The sequence below is a fragment of the Pyrus communis genome, chromosome 13 (assembly GCF_963583255.1).
Source record: "Pyrus communis chromosome 13, drPyrComm1.1, whole genome shotgun sequence".
In the NCBI taxonomy this organism is placed as follows: Eukaryota; Viridiplantae; Streptophyta; class Magnoliopsida; order Rosales; family Rosaceae; genus Pyrus; species Pyrus communis.
The window spans coordinates 21,647,294-21,662,096 of record NC_084815.1 but is presented as its reverse complement, the minus strand read 5'-3'; the positions used below and the strand labels follow the sequence as shown (position 1 = coordinate 21,662,096).

The following is a 14,803-nucleotide window of genomic DNA, read 5'->3' as shown; positions in this document are numbered from 1 at the left end:
CAAAAAAATTAATAATATTTATTCAGAAAACACATGATTTTTTATTAAAGATTTTACCTTGTCCATAATAAAATCACTTCTGAAAAAAGTGCTTATAAGTGTTTCTACACAAGATATCCCAAGAGAAACCCTTATTTATGTTCTTGCAGTCTCCTTAAGTCAAATTTCCAAGCTTAATATGGTATTGAATTTTTTTTTTTTTTTTTTTTTTTTTGTTTAAGTGTGACAGTCACATAATATGATTGATTCTCATCCGAGTATCAATCCCGACCATACTTTTATCTCTTCCAACAACGGAGTTGTAGGACTCGATCCGGCCCTAACCCTAATCGATTTTCCAAAGAAGAAGAGGAAGAGAGGATAAGGGGGAAGAATGCAGAAGATTTAAAGTGAGATGCATGATGGTTCTCAGACTAGCTGCCATAGCACTGAAAGAAAAGCATAAGTTCGATAACATCCAAACCCCAGAAAGCAAGTGACCTGCTACAGAAGTTGAAAATACTTTCTCAATTTGGAATTTCAAGAAAAAAACATTCGTGGCAGCTGAATACAGTACAGAAACAAAATAATTGGGATCTCATCCAAAAATTAAGAATGCTGCCTTGAAAAAAATTACAGAAACCGGACAAATCCGCTTGTCATGATCCTCGGCTAGCTAGACATCAAGAAGAACCCCGATCTAAAATGGGGTCGGCTGGCTCCTCGAAAGAAACTCAAACTTCTAAACCATCATCAGGAGCAACTCCGGATTTCAGCCATTGCTCCCACAGAAGACATTCCTCAGGTGCATCTAAATGAGATTAGCCCTCTTTAGGAATCTGATTGTTCTGCAGTAATAAGGCCATATTGATTCCACGAAATCAAGGTATCTCTCGATTATCAACCCTTGCAGTGCTTTCAGCTTTCTTCTGGATAATTTCTTGTAGTCTAAGTTCTTAATGTTCAGTAAAGGTTGCCAGAAACGAGTCCGTATTTCCTCTTTAAGCTTCCCATGTGCAATGTATGTATAGGCCACCATGTAGTAAGTGGGTAAATTCTTGATTACTTTAACAGTCTGCTTGAAGCTGAATACATAGAGTGCACACAACCACTGAAGCATCTTGATGTAGAGTGCTACAATGAGGGGTCCTAAAACCCACAAAGGCGTCAACTCCTTTGAAACTTCGGCCCCATGAATCATATTAACTGCCAGGTACATGGGGATGCTGCATATTAAGTGACCAATTAAAATGATGTTATAAGATAAAAGCAAATAAATCCAAGACGTCTCATGTTAACTGCATAAAACCAGAAGTTCGTTTAAATAAAATAATCGCAGACTTGAAAAAACAGACAGCAGATGGAGAGATAGAGCACACATTATACTTACAATATAAGTAAGGGTATCTTTACTGTAGCATTTAGACCCAGAAAATTGCACCAGACCGTCCATAGAATCCCATCATTTTCCTTGTTTTGAATCTCATGCTTAGTTTCTGATGTCTCCATTGGAGGCGGTTCTTCCCCCAAAAGCCCATCTTCTACTTCACTTGGTGATTGTGTTCGAAGCATTCTCAACCATTTCTTAAATAAATTATGAATGACGGGGGAAGATGCATTTCTCTCATCTGCTTCAGAGGCATAAGAAAGAGGAATATCATTTGCCTGAGGAGATCCCGTGATAGTATCCTCATTCTCTTTTAGTTTGACCGAATTCTTGGGAAGCTTTGATCCATTTGTTCTACCTCCAGATTTATCATTCTGAGCACTGCCCTTGAAGGCTGAAACTTTGAAAGGTTTAACTTTTGGTCCCCGCATGAGAGAAGCCCCTACACTGTGAAACAAGTTCTCTGAATTTAAATGGAGATGCTAAAAAATGTGTATTTGGTCTGGATGTGGGTGTGCACGTCCATTCCCTCATAGTGCATATGTGCTCCCACAAGTGCAAGTAGAAGAATTTCAATGCAAAGTGACAACCACACAGTTCAGCTGGTAGGAGACCTAAAGAAAAGTAAATAGAACAAAGAAAAAGATAACAAACTTATACAGGAAAAACTCCCACCTTAAACAAAGGTTGCGCTTTAGCATAAAGCACTTCTCTGTCCTCCCGACCATTTGATGTGTTGTTACACACTGCTTCAACTTCATCCCTTTGCTCCATGACAAAGGCCTAGAGGGATAAGTCACATAAGAACCCTGAAATGCAACAGTAAAAAAAGAAACATGAGCATAAAAAGAGAAAGCTAGTAACAGAAAGCCAGAATCCCAAATTCAAGAACTTGGCGGGGTAAACTGAAAACCAGTGATCTCAAAACATGTGAAGGGACATAACCTCAACATGGATCATCTCTCTCATACGTTAAACGGATACAATGTAATATGCAACTCAGGGTACTCTTAATATCAAATTACCTGCATTTGATGGGTAACCAAAGCCATCGTCTCCACCTCAACGACCAAATCATTTACTCAGCAGGGCCTAATTTCATTAACAACCACCCATAAGCACTAACTCTTGCAGCAAGCAAACCAGAAGGAACAATTCAACACCAACAAAAAGAATTCAAAAAATTATCACAAACACTTAACAATCAAAACCAAGAACACCAATTCATCTAATGCTAGCGTACTACACGAAGATTCGGACAAAAGAAACACAAACATTCAAAGGAATCCAGAAACAAAATTGAGCAATAGCTTGAAAACTCTTTGCCCTTTCCCTTTTCCTCAAAATTCTCAGCAACACAACAACAAATGATTCCCAAACCTACTAAACCACCCAAAGAAAGCAAAAAGAAGCTCAATTTTCACCAAAACAACGCAAAGTTCACAGCTTTATACTTCGTTTCCTTCCCATTTCCTCCATTTACAAAGAACCAAACAACCCAATAACCCCAAGCTCAGAAATCAAACCCTAATTAAACAAAAACAATTAAATTGCAAGAATTGAAATTCAGAACGGAAGAATTGACGAGTAAATTCAAACTAACCTGCCATGAACCTCCCTCCCTTGACAAAAATTGTTGAAATTTGGGGAAAAATAGCAAAGAGTGCTGCTTTTATCTTTGTCCGCTCTCCGAATTGAATTATGCTAAAAATAGAGAGTGGATAGAAGAAAGAGATAGAAGAAAAAGGGGAAGAAGGTCTTGGACTCTTTGTGGTGAAATTTAGGGGTTTTATATGGATTTTTAATTTATTTATTCCAACTTATTTTTGAACAGCGGAATGTGGAGGATAATGAAACGGACAAGGATTGTCTTCCACTTTCGATGTTTTTTTTTCCGTGTCCTTCTGTTTTATGTGATCACGGTTAAATTACATCACTATTTTATATTGGTTTTTTTTATAGAGATAATAAGACAAAAATGAATAGTAATATAAAATGTTAACGTAGTTTAACCATGATCACACAAACAAAAGGGCACGAAAGGACATCGAAAATAGAAGCACAAACCAGCCTTGTCCTAATGAAGCACACCGGAGAAGGGTAAGGTGACACTGAAGCCAGATCAGTAGGGAAGCAGATGAAAATCCAATAGAACTTTGGACCGGGTCACTTTGTTTGGACTTGGGCCGTTTCGGTTAGCTTCTTTGAGCGGAGGATACTAATCTCTTACCATGCGCTCAAGCATGGGACAATTTGTTTTTTATATTTTATATTATTTATTTGTTATTTTTATTTATATTTTAGTTTGAATTTTTTTAAAATTAAGTTGTATTTTAGAATCTATCTATTCTATTAAGAGAACCCTCCTTGTCAACTTTTTATCGTTTTTTTTTCTAATTTTTCTCACTTTTGATACACAATACTTAAATAAGGAGAACAAAATAGTAATTTTGTATATTTTGAAAAAATGACAATCATACCCTCATTTTTCTTATTTTACCCTCACTTTTGATACATAATATTTACATAAAGAGAGCAAAATGGTAATTATGTACTATTAAGAAAAATATGTCCTTATTAAGATATCTCATCATCGTTGTCTCATACTCTTTTTTTTAAATTTTAAAAACTAATCACACTTATTAATAAAAAACATAAAAGAAAATAAAATTATTCACACACAAAGCGTGTGCTCATCTTCTAGTCCTAATTAAGAATGGGTACTTTTGGAATATAGGAAGGTTCACATTTTGCATTTTGATAAAATGAGAATATCATGTTTGACCATATACGACCGTTAAATGGTGAATGTATTAAGTAAATGTATATACCGATGTTGGATTCCGGTCTCAAAAGTTTGTAGAGCGGTAAACGTTGTTAAACCCTAAACACCTTTCAACTTTTATCAATATGGAGGTCCCATTTTAGACAAAAAGAATCGATTGACCATTGCATTGCAGCAGCAAAAGATGACATACTCGTCGAGGAGTCGCTCTAAAAGGGCCAGAACAAGCAGAAAAATGTAAAAGCGTTCCATAGGAAACAAGGGGTGACCAAATCACAATGTTTCATATCCGATTCAATTGAAACATGAACAAAAAAATTAAGAAATACGAAACGTTCGACAATCTCCAACCGCTACCGTCTACTTTGCCGTAAGCCCTGCTCGGTGGACAGAAGCCGTCAGTTGTCTACGTAACATGTATGAACACAGTTGTAAATTTGACCAATTGAAGGAATACCTGAGAATGCTATCGGTCAGTGCTAACGATGCTTGAGTGGTAAAGAGTGGGTTTCACTCGATAAAAACCTTATCTTCAGAATCTTTAATCCTTCTAGCTACTACTCAATATCTGCACCTACTCGGACTGCGCCACTTGGCCGTCCATGGAAGTTACCCCCACCACGTCGTGGATGGCTCTGACCTCTTTCCTTGACTCTTCCACCTGTATTGTAAGAACCATCTCGTGGTTCCTCGGAATAGTTAAATTTGTTATTGTTGTTGTATGGCCCAACTGGCTGGTACTCAAAATGCGAACTGTGCCTCTGTCTCTCCCGGTTTGCAGGGGGTTTGTGCTGCCTACTATCATGCCCCGAGTAATTCCAATCCCCACGAGACTCTTCACCTCTCCCAAAACGGCTGTTTTGGTTTCCATTCTTGCGGAACCCTGTGTCAAAATGCTGCTCTTGTCTAGCATCCATACTAACAGGAGCTGTTTCAACAGGGGTAACACGACCCTGGTTCGGAGACCGGGGGAGTCCCCTGAATGAGGCTTTCCTCTCTCTCTTATTATGTCCTTCCCCTGCATTGTTTCTCTCGGATATCACCTGATCATGTTGACGCTGGGCCACATATTCAGTATTATCCTTGTTAGGTGTTGCTGGACGTGGCAACCCACCTCGGGGACTGGTCTCCTTTTTGAAAGGCCGACCAACTTCCACAACAATGTTTTGACCACCATTGGCCCTATTTCCTTCTTGACTATTGCCTGAAAGTGCCTGAGATTTGGGTTGCCAATGAGGCGCTGCACGTTCCCCAACAGCTCGATTCTCTTTGGAAGCAGCAGCTAAGTCTGTTTGACCCGTTTCAGAGGCTGAAAATTGATTGTTATTTTTGTAGGTATCCCCCACTCTGCTATTTTTCTTATCAACCAGATCATGATTATTTCCCATGGTTTTGTGTCCCTTGAATGGATGCTGTTTTCCTCTTCTGGTAATTCCCTGGCCTTTTGCAGAAACAGAGACTGGTGCAACAGCAACAGGCTCTTCGGGCATGTTCCATCCGTCAGAATCATTCCAATCATAACTCTTTGGTTGCTCTCTCTCTGAGACAACATCAGGCTTCTGGGGTTGGTGATGCAGGACTGAATTTTTATCACTCTGACCAACATTTGAAGTATATGACGGTCCATCTTCCGAGCCATGCATGATAGTTGATTCTGTTGACCCCTGTTGCTTCCATGATCCATGTGCTTCTCCAGGCTTACTCTCTCTGCTACTCCCATGCTTCAACTCTATGGCAATCCCCACTTTTCCAATAGTTAGAGTAATAGGTTGAGAACTGTCAGCAACTTGAGGACCAGAATCTGATCTCTCAATGGTCTCATTTATTGCAGTTAGATTGTTTACAGAGGCCACTTGCCGTTGTGTGCTTCCTTGATTCGCCATCTCTTTAGCTACAGGTTTTGGAACATACCTCTCCATTTCTGCCCTCTTATTTTTTGAATTATTTTGCACTTTACGTTCGGGTTTTACAGCACTAACTACCTCAACTTCATTTTTGGGGATGGCTTCATCAGGTACATCAGCCTTGTTCTGTGACCGCACAGGTGCCCAGACAACAGCATCAGTGCTGTGAAACTTTTCTGAATGCTTAATAGCTTGTGAATTCCTTGACGCCCTGCGAGGATGCTGAGGTTTCCACTGGCTATTTCCTATACCTTGAGATTCTTCATTAGATAGAGACAAATGTTGCTCAGAAGACTGGTATGCATCTCTAAGAACAGTCTGGGACTGAACTGAGGCAGGATCGAACTCCAACTCAGATACCTTTGGCATTCCACTTTCAACATTGGCATTTGCAATATTTGTTTCTTTTGAGGTAGATGATGTCAGAGCAGCAGCTGTCGATGTACTCTCTGTTTTGTGCTTATTCTTGCCAATTCTGTTGTTTTTCTTTCTCAGATGAGAAGATGATTCAAGTATGGCACTGGGATTAGCAGTCAGGCTTGACCCACTGCTCGAGGCTGTTTCATTTGGTACAACTCCAAGTGATGTGGGAACATTAACCATGGGATCTGTCTGACAATTTGTTGCATCAGCTGTGCTGGTGGAAGTAAACTTTCCAGTAGGCTTCTTTTCTAACTGATTGTTATGCCTTTGTTTAGTGGCCTGCTTCACCCTAGTGGTATTGCTTTCATGAGCCTGGGGAGCATTGTTGTGATGAACGACATTAGCAACAATAACCTCCTTCGGCTTGGGTACAGATTCATCATGCATCAGAACAGGTTCCTTGCAGACACTCTTTAGCGTATCTGAAGGGAGCTCACTTGATGGAAGAGTTGACTTTTCAGCTTTTCCAGTGTTACCCTCGCTAATCTGTGAAGAACCATCCAGATTAAATCCTAAAGCTGATTTCCTGCCACCAATTAGTGGTTCACCCGAGGTTTGAGACACTTCTTGCTTAATCTGGATGGCACCACTTGCGTGACTTTCAATCTTCTGATCTGAACTCTCCACCTGAGTACGTCTATTCAACTCTTCCAATTTTGCACGAGCCTTGGCCATCTGCCTTCTTGTCCGTTCCTCCTCTTCCTCCTGTAACTGTTTGGTACGTTGCTTGGCTAATTCCCTCATCTTAGCACGCTGGTAAGAAGAGATGTTAGCTGCAAAGTTCTGACACAAAATCTAACAAGAATATGAATAAAATGTATACCTGTGCCTCAGAATCATTTGGATCAACCATTGGTGTGGCAGATTCCCCCTCACGTCTGCCTTGTGGATAAGACCCTGACTTTTCAGTTGCTTCCGTTGAAACAAGGTGGTCATGCACATGAACATTAGAAGGCATTTCCAAATGTGCAGTTGATACCACAGTTGTCGGTTCAACCAAGGATATCTTTGACCACCCTTCACCTTCTTGATTATTGAACCTTCCTCTACCATGATGATCTGATCTACCACCATGCATGGCATGATTGGGTCGCCTGTACATCAGAAAATCAGCATTTTCCAGTAATTTCGAATAACATGTACATTCTCAGAGAAAACTAAAAAGTTGCCAAGAAACCTGGAGATGGAAATTGCGCTGCCCACTTCATGAGAAGGATTTACGCTCTCAGGGACACGAGATCTTTCCAGATTTACACTACCACCACTAACAGGTTCATTAACTGAAATGTTAGCTTTAGCATTGACTTCGAATCTGTTCTTCTGCTCCTCTCTACTGGACACAGATGATGTATCACTTCGTCCATCAGAAACGCGTGCCTTTGCATTTAATCCCTCTATTTTCTGAATCAGACTGGAGTCTTTCGCAGCAGCCAGGAGCGGTTGTGCAACTTCTGGCATGCCAGAGGCTTCAGTTCCTGATTTCTTCACTGAAATGACATCAACTGTGTTTATCTGTTCCAAACTTTCAGTAGACTTCACTTTCTTAGGAACAGAAGAGGCTCCTTGGTTGTCAAACTTCCTTGAAGCAGCTTCTTCACTGACAATTTTCCCTTGATCCCTCACCCCCTCCTTTCTGTGGTCGGATCTCCAATCATTCTCTGCTGCCAAAGTTCTTGGTTCGTCCTCCCTCACAAGAGATGAAGCATCAGTTGAAAGTCTTATGACAGTACCCTCATTCCTTTGCTCCTCATTTCTTCTATCCCATCCATCATGCTGCTTCAAAAGAACTTTGTAAGGTCCGCAAGAATCAGGTGGATGGCCAGGTTCTAATTGCTCGGACATCACCTTTGGGTTGGGAGGACCATACCCACTGGGTCTGCCATGAGAATTGGCAGGCCCATGAGCGCTTTGGCTAGGGTAGTTATTATAAACAGGGGGACCAGCTGTCATTCCCACAAATGGAACATCTCTTTCATTTGGATTGCGGTAACCCATTGGAGAATTGTAATAGCCCTCAAAGGCCACTGCACCAGGGTAAAAGCCAGGTCTAATTGGCATAACAGGGCGAATATATGTATCCTGCATCTGGGGTCTGTACATATCTCCATTTTTAGGATGGTGTCCTCTTGGTCCTGCTCCAGGTGGAGGAACGGATTGCTGATTGCCAAGAGCAGCAGGTGGAATCTGTGGAGGTCCTGGAGGATAATATGGAAATGGTTCCATTGGAAAGCCCCCAGGAGGGACCAGAGCTCCATAGGGAGCTCCAGGAGGTCCTCTGTACCAAACACCACCTTGTGGATTATTTACTGGACCACCATGCCATCCATCATAGTGTTGGGGAGGAACATTAGCACTAGGGTAAGGGTGGGAATTTCCCTGCCACTTATCCATACCATGTCTACCTCCATCTTCATTGTACGAGGGATTTTCTCTTTTCCATGAATTAGTGGTTCCACTCTTCACATTTGCATTTTCAGAAACCTCGCCTAAATATGGAAACCAAACACATACTTATATACATGAGCGAATGAGAAACCATGGACATTAACCAATAAAAGGATCAATATTGAAACATTCTAATAAAACACATTAGAATTAAGAGCATGTGCACAAACCAACTACAGAAGTCCCGGTCGTCTCTTTTGCCGCTCTACCAATAGAAGAGCCTGGACGACTGTAAGAACTGTGATCTGTCATAACGATTGATCAAAAACATTCAGTAAACCGAAAGGGAACATCAAGTTCACTACAACATACTTGTACTCATTAATGATATCATATCCTGTAAAACAGTTGCTTGAGCGAAACACAAACTTGAGCTCAAGAAAATATGCGTAGTCATTTTTTTCTATTTTGGCAATAAGGAAAATGTATTTAAACACTTGAATAACAAAAATTGGCAGCTATTCCGGACATGCTAGAAAAAACAATAAAATAACAAAATCGAAGCTAGGTGTAAAGTTTTGCAAAAATATTTTGTAAACATGAGAAGGCATTTTACACATCACTGCCACATCAATTAATGAAAATCTGATGGCACTGCCAAAAACAGTGAGATGAGGTAATGCAATGTGTGGCATGCCGCATGCCAACTTAACTATCATGTGAAATTTGAAAAAATCTTTGCACACAGTGTCTTCAACTTTTAAATTATATAAGTGAAATATAGGCATAAGACCTTGCTGCTCGGCACTCTTTCCAGGATTATCTTTTTCTGAACCAAGTGTTGGAAAATCTCCAGAAGTAAGTGAAAACCCATCATTCTTCGATGACATCACTCCCTGCACGTATAACAGTGGATAATAAAGATAGATTTCAGATTAAGGCTGCAAGTTAGAATGGTGCTTCCGATTCTGACAGTAAATTTCCAAATCCGAACCGAAAATTCCGAAGGCAAGTGTATTTACCCATTTTTACCTCCCACACACCCTTGTTAATTTTTGGCCATTGATCTTCTTCAATTCATTCAATCCAACAGCCGAAAATTGAGAGGGGTGTGTGAGAAGAAGTACAAATGGGTGTGTGGATAGCACTACCCAATTCTGAATTCGAATATTTTCCGAAAAATTGGAACGGAAATTGGAATGCAATTAGAGATTCTGAATTTTTCCTAAGTGTTCCAATCTTATTTCGATAAAAAAAAAAAATCAAATTTTTTATAGTATTTACTCAAATATAAATTTTGTAATGGGACTTTTGTATTTTATTGTTAGTTTTGGATAAATTTTGTTCATTGTTTTTATATTAAACACACGCATTAAAAAGGATATGCAAACTAGTAGATCACAATATTAATTGAATTTATACATAAGCATATACCAAATAACAATAAATTGCAGTACGAAAAAGTTAAGAGAATATTAAAAACATATAAAAATATATAAATTTCCAATTATGTTCCGAAATTTCTAAAGATTATTCCGATTCCGATATTTCCGAATATGCTAAAAATTCTGAATTTGAAAATTGTCATTTGATCCGATCACAAAATTTTGGAACGGAAATTGGAATGTTTCCAATCTGATCCTTCCTAAAAAACACCCCTACTTCAGAAGTTCAGATAAATAGCAGACACCCCTGCAAGAGAATAAAAATAGCAGGGGCAGTGTTCAACCACCTTGGACTCCCCTAGGAATGAACTGGGTGACGCATAAGGGGCAAAACCTCAATCCTAACCCTATTTTACCTTAATTCAACTCCCCTAACAATTAAAATTATTTTCCCTTACGATGTTGCTCACTAAAAGCGAACTTAAAAAATGTCAACCTGCACTTCTTTTTTAGTCAATTTTTCCCCTGCGCCTAGTTTCATTAGCCAGAGTGGATGAAAGAAACACTGACCATATATAAATTTTTCACATAACAAGTTAATAACAACCCATATATTCTTTAATGGGTGTAAAGCTTCCAATAAAATAGTAATAATTGGCAATAATACATATAGAATGTAGCTATTTAGTCCTGAAATATTTAACCGCAAAATAAATCCTGAAGTACTTCTCAAGATGACCATATTTTTCCAACGTGTAAGAGCTTTTGTGGAAACAGCATAAAGAGGTGGGATAGTACCCGCAAATAGCTTACAAAGTCAGATTGGATTGTGTGTGATCTCGACGAAAAGCCAGTATCATGCTTAAGACTTAAGATTTAAGACATGTTGTCCAACAAGCCTAACGGAATTCGATGAAGGGACCAAGTTGACATAAATTGGAAAATACAAGTTAACATGGTCTAACTAAGACTAGAAAGACCATACTAGCACAAACTGGAAACAACATGGTTAACATGATTAAAACTGAATCTAGAGCCAGGGTGAAATTTTCAGTAAACTGGGACCTTGGCATTTGTATACTGTTAAGAATGAGCATGTTATATGATGAAAATTCAATCCACACAATCAAACATAAGGCTAGATCAAGGATTGCAACATTAACATTATCGAAGCAATATATGGTAGTAAATTCTGGTTTGGGGGATTACCAGGATGATCATTAAATTTATTTCCATACAAAGGGTTGCCAAAATATATAAACATTCATTATTGAAGATGAAAGGGGAGAGAACAAAAGATACCAATCAGCATATTGCCGACAATGGATTTTCCAATGCTTTATAGCATATAGGACACTTTCTGGGCCTTTTTATCAAAAACCCCAGCACCCAAGATAACACCTTATCTGATGAAGACCATAGCCAAAACATCCAAGACTCACCTACCATCTATCTAGCTAGCAAAAACACGCCTAAAGGCTAAAAAGAATACGATCTTCATCAAATCAGATGTTAGGTGAGTCTTGTATGTTTTAGCTATGGTCTTCCTATTTTTCTGACATCTCATTGTTTTATCAGCATTTCTATTGTTGAATATATCTCTGTTGAATTTTCTACTGAGATCAACATTATAAAGGTTTCCAACTGAACCATCTAAGTTGGAATGAGAGGTTTCCAGGGTGATCACTCTCTGGTCGGAAGCTTTATCAACCAAGTAATTGTTGGTAATACATATTCAACCACAAAGTTATGAGTGAAGGACCATACCAATTTTTCTGCCGTCCCAGGAGCACTCCATGCCACTGGATGGTCAGAGTGTTCAGCAAATCTTGACAACTGTGAACTACCAGGTCTTGTGTCTGCACTGCGAGGACGCAATGAGGTCAGTGTTGTCTGATTTGATGTCAATGCCCCAGAAGCCGAAGATGGCCTAGAGTTTGAACCCCATGCATTAGAAGAAGGTTCATGCCCTTTGTCGCTACCAGCAGTTGATGGTCGAGTACCACTTCCAGATGAAAGGTGGCCACTGAGATAGCTTGGTGAAGTGCCACCATCAGCTTTTGGGGACAAAGATGATGAACCCCATGCATTTGATGCAGAAGATGATCTACTGCCCCAACTGGGGGTACCCCTACAATAGTTCAAATCAAGAAAGACCTAGGTGATGAACTAGTACACTAGTAGCAATGAAATCATACACCGACTCCAACAGAAATTGAATTGGAAAGAGCAAGAGCAAGAGCAAGAGCAAGAGCGAGAGAGAGAGAGAGAGAGAGAGAGAGAGAGAGAGAGAGAGAGAGAGAGAGAGAGATATAACTCACTTGGGAACGATTTCCACACTTGGGTCCACACCATGATTTTCTAACCTTGAACAGCCAAGACAGGTAAAGAATTTTAGCTAAAAGAAAATGGAGCACAATAAACTGACTTAAGGACAGTTTAGCAGGAAGAATATACCTCTGACTGGGTAAGTTTATAGGTTTTGGAACTTTCCCCAAAACAGTCATTCCACTTCTTCTGGAGGAACCAATCCTGCAACAGTAATGACAGAAATAAAAAACCACCTAAGGATGTTGATATCTATGTGCTTGTCTGTCTCCGTATGTAAATCATTTTTTCCTCGAAGGTCCCAATGGCTTTTCTTTAAATCAACCAATATCAGACGAAAAATTAAACCAACAATTTCCAATTGCTGAAACATTGTGAATGTTGCCAGATTTTCATACCTCCGGTCCCCAAACAACATACTTGATGTCATGTTTCAATCGTTGCCACAAGATCATTCAAGCCAATTTTTCAAGGCCTGGAAAAATAGGAGACAATTGAAGATTCCATCAGCATGACATTGTAGTCATTGAACCAGGTAAACAAATAAAGCACAGTTTTAGTAGGGTTAGCAAATGCCATAATACACCACAAAGAACCCCATTTACATATCTTCTATGAATGTTTTCTAGTTCATGTTACATGCTTACTGGAAACATTTTTTTATTTGCAGAACGAGACTCCTGATTTAGCATTACAACCAAAAAGTACAACATGGCTACTTCAGGTGCATGTGTTTGCTCCAACAAAGCAAAAAGACGCAAACTTCATCATTCGTAAGTAAAGCTCAGCGGTACGATCAATGCTAGGCCACAAAATTTGTTACTCTCTATCTTGACCCTTTTTACAATAAAGCACGACTAGAGTTTGAGCATTTTATATAGCTTCGACCGCTAAACTAAACCTATCAAGTTCTCCATTCCAAAAGACGTACTGCACTGTTAAAGTGAGACCAAGTTAACAACAAAAAATCCCTGATTTTGAAAACCTTTGTAGTAAACAATGGGACAATACTATAATAAGAATCTATACAACCATGGTAATATCCGAAAAATCCTTCAATACCCAATGAAACAAATGATAAGCATATACCTGTAAAGATTCATTAACAAATAACTATATACAAACATATATATACACATATAACAACAAAGCACTGAATCCCACCAGACGAATGCATTCGCTTAGTTGGGCAATGAAGCATGTGAAACAATAAGAACATCCCAGAACAGATTAAGCGTGCAAATTACAGTTTTCAAAAGCAAATTCTAGTTTATTTCATCCTCCTTCACTCTTTTTACATAAATTCTATTTCTTTTATTTTCTCGGGAAACAAACAGGCTAAATTAGCATAAAATTGTCGAGAAAATTAAAAAATAATGACTTGCCTGGTAAAAGAATAGGTTTTAGGGGGTTCCCGGAAACCCTAGCAAAGTTGATGTGGGTTTTGGGAGAGAAACGATCGAAACGCAGCGTATAAGGGTTTGGGGAGATCGCGAGGAAGGTTCGGAGAAACAGAGATCCCTGTGAGTTGGAAGAGAGAATATGAGTGTGATTGGTTTCAGATCAGAGGAAGGCTAAAGGGCGAAGAAGAGAGAGAGAGGAGAAAAGGAGAGAGAGAGAGAGAGGAGAAGAGGAGAGAGAAAGGGAGGAAGAGAGAGGAGTTCGAGGGTGTACGAGTCGTAATCCGATGTTGTAAATACACAGGTCCCGCAAAATTACCGTGTTTTGGTAATGTATTAAAAATGATCGAAAATATTTTTTTATGAAAATGTTTGTGAAATTAATTTTTAATAAAATTGAACTAAATTCTGAAAGCATTTCTAAACGAAAACATGCAACATGTATCTTGTTTTTTTTCTAAAAAAAACATTTGAAGTATTTTTGGAATAGAAAATAAATTTCATCAAAAATGATTTTAATCATTTTAAAAGTACTTATAAACGAGCTTTTAAATTCAAATTTAAGGGTTCTAAGAAATTTTTGGATTTGTGTTTTTTAACCTTTAATTTAATTTTTTTGTTGAAAAAAGGGCAAAGTTGTATTTTCGTTTGAGATCATATATGGGAGGGGTAAGAATGTCATTCTAAGTTTATGGTTGTGAGATTTAGGTGTAAGATCATAGGACTAATGGGGGGTTGAGAACGTCCTTATCCAAATTGCTTTCGTTTCAGGAAATTGAATGGAGGGTCAGTGTCATGGGAACAATGCTTTCACAAATAGAGTAAGA

At 39.0% G+C, this 14,803-nt stretch overlaps 2 protein-coding genes across 3 annotated transcripts; both read right to left on the bottom strand.

Moving 5' to 3' along the window:
* Nucleotides 1–402: 402 nt before the first annotated feature.
* Nucleotides 403–3,147, bottom strand: LOC137713284 (uncharacterized). The gene is made up of 5 exons (XM_068452574.1): nucleotides 2,970–3,147; nucleotides 2,392–2,458; nucleotides 2,042–2,175; nucleotides 1,370–1,813; nucleotides 403–1,205 (listed from the first exon to the last, which is right to left on the bottom strand). Exons 2-5 carry the CDS (start codon nucleotides 2,416–2,418, stop codon nucleotides 791–793), a joined length of 1,020 nt encoding a protein of 339 aa, XP_068308675.1. The 5' UTR covers nucleotides 2,419–2,458; nucleotides 2,970–3,147; the 3' UTR covers nucleotides 403–790.
* A 1,184-nt stretch (nucleotides 3,148–4,331) lies between these two features.
* Nucleotides 4,332–14,216, bottom strand: LOC137712465 (protein MODIFIER OF SNC1 1-like). Of its 2 annotated transcripts, XR_011065223.1 has the most exons (11): nucleotides 13,962–14,216; nucleotides 12,975–13,051; nucleotides 12,706–12,780; nucleotides 12,570–12,614; nucleotides 12,016–12,379; nucleotides 9,657–9,759; nucleotides 9,094–9,168; nucleotides 7,656–8,964; nucleotides 7,302–7,572; nucleotides 4,609–7,231; nucleotides 4,332–4,528 (listed from the first exon to the last, which is right to left on the bottom strand). XR_011065223.1 is itself a non-coding variant. In XM_068451534.1 (10 exons), exons 2-10 carry the CDS (start codon nucleotides 13,004–13,006, stop codon nucleotides 4,709–4,711), a joined length of 4,797 nt encoding a protein of 1,598 aa, XP_068307635.1. In that variant the 5' UTR covers nucleotides 13,007–13,051; nucleotides 13,962–14,216; the 3' UTR covers nucleotides 4,332–4,708. The 2 variants fall into 2 exon arrangements, 1 of the variants encoding a protein (XP_068307635.1); XM_068451534.1 differs by having other exon boundaries at nucleotides 4,332–7,231.
* Nucleotides 14,217–14,803: the final 587 nt, after the last annotated feature.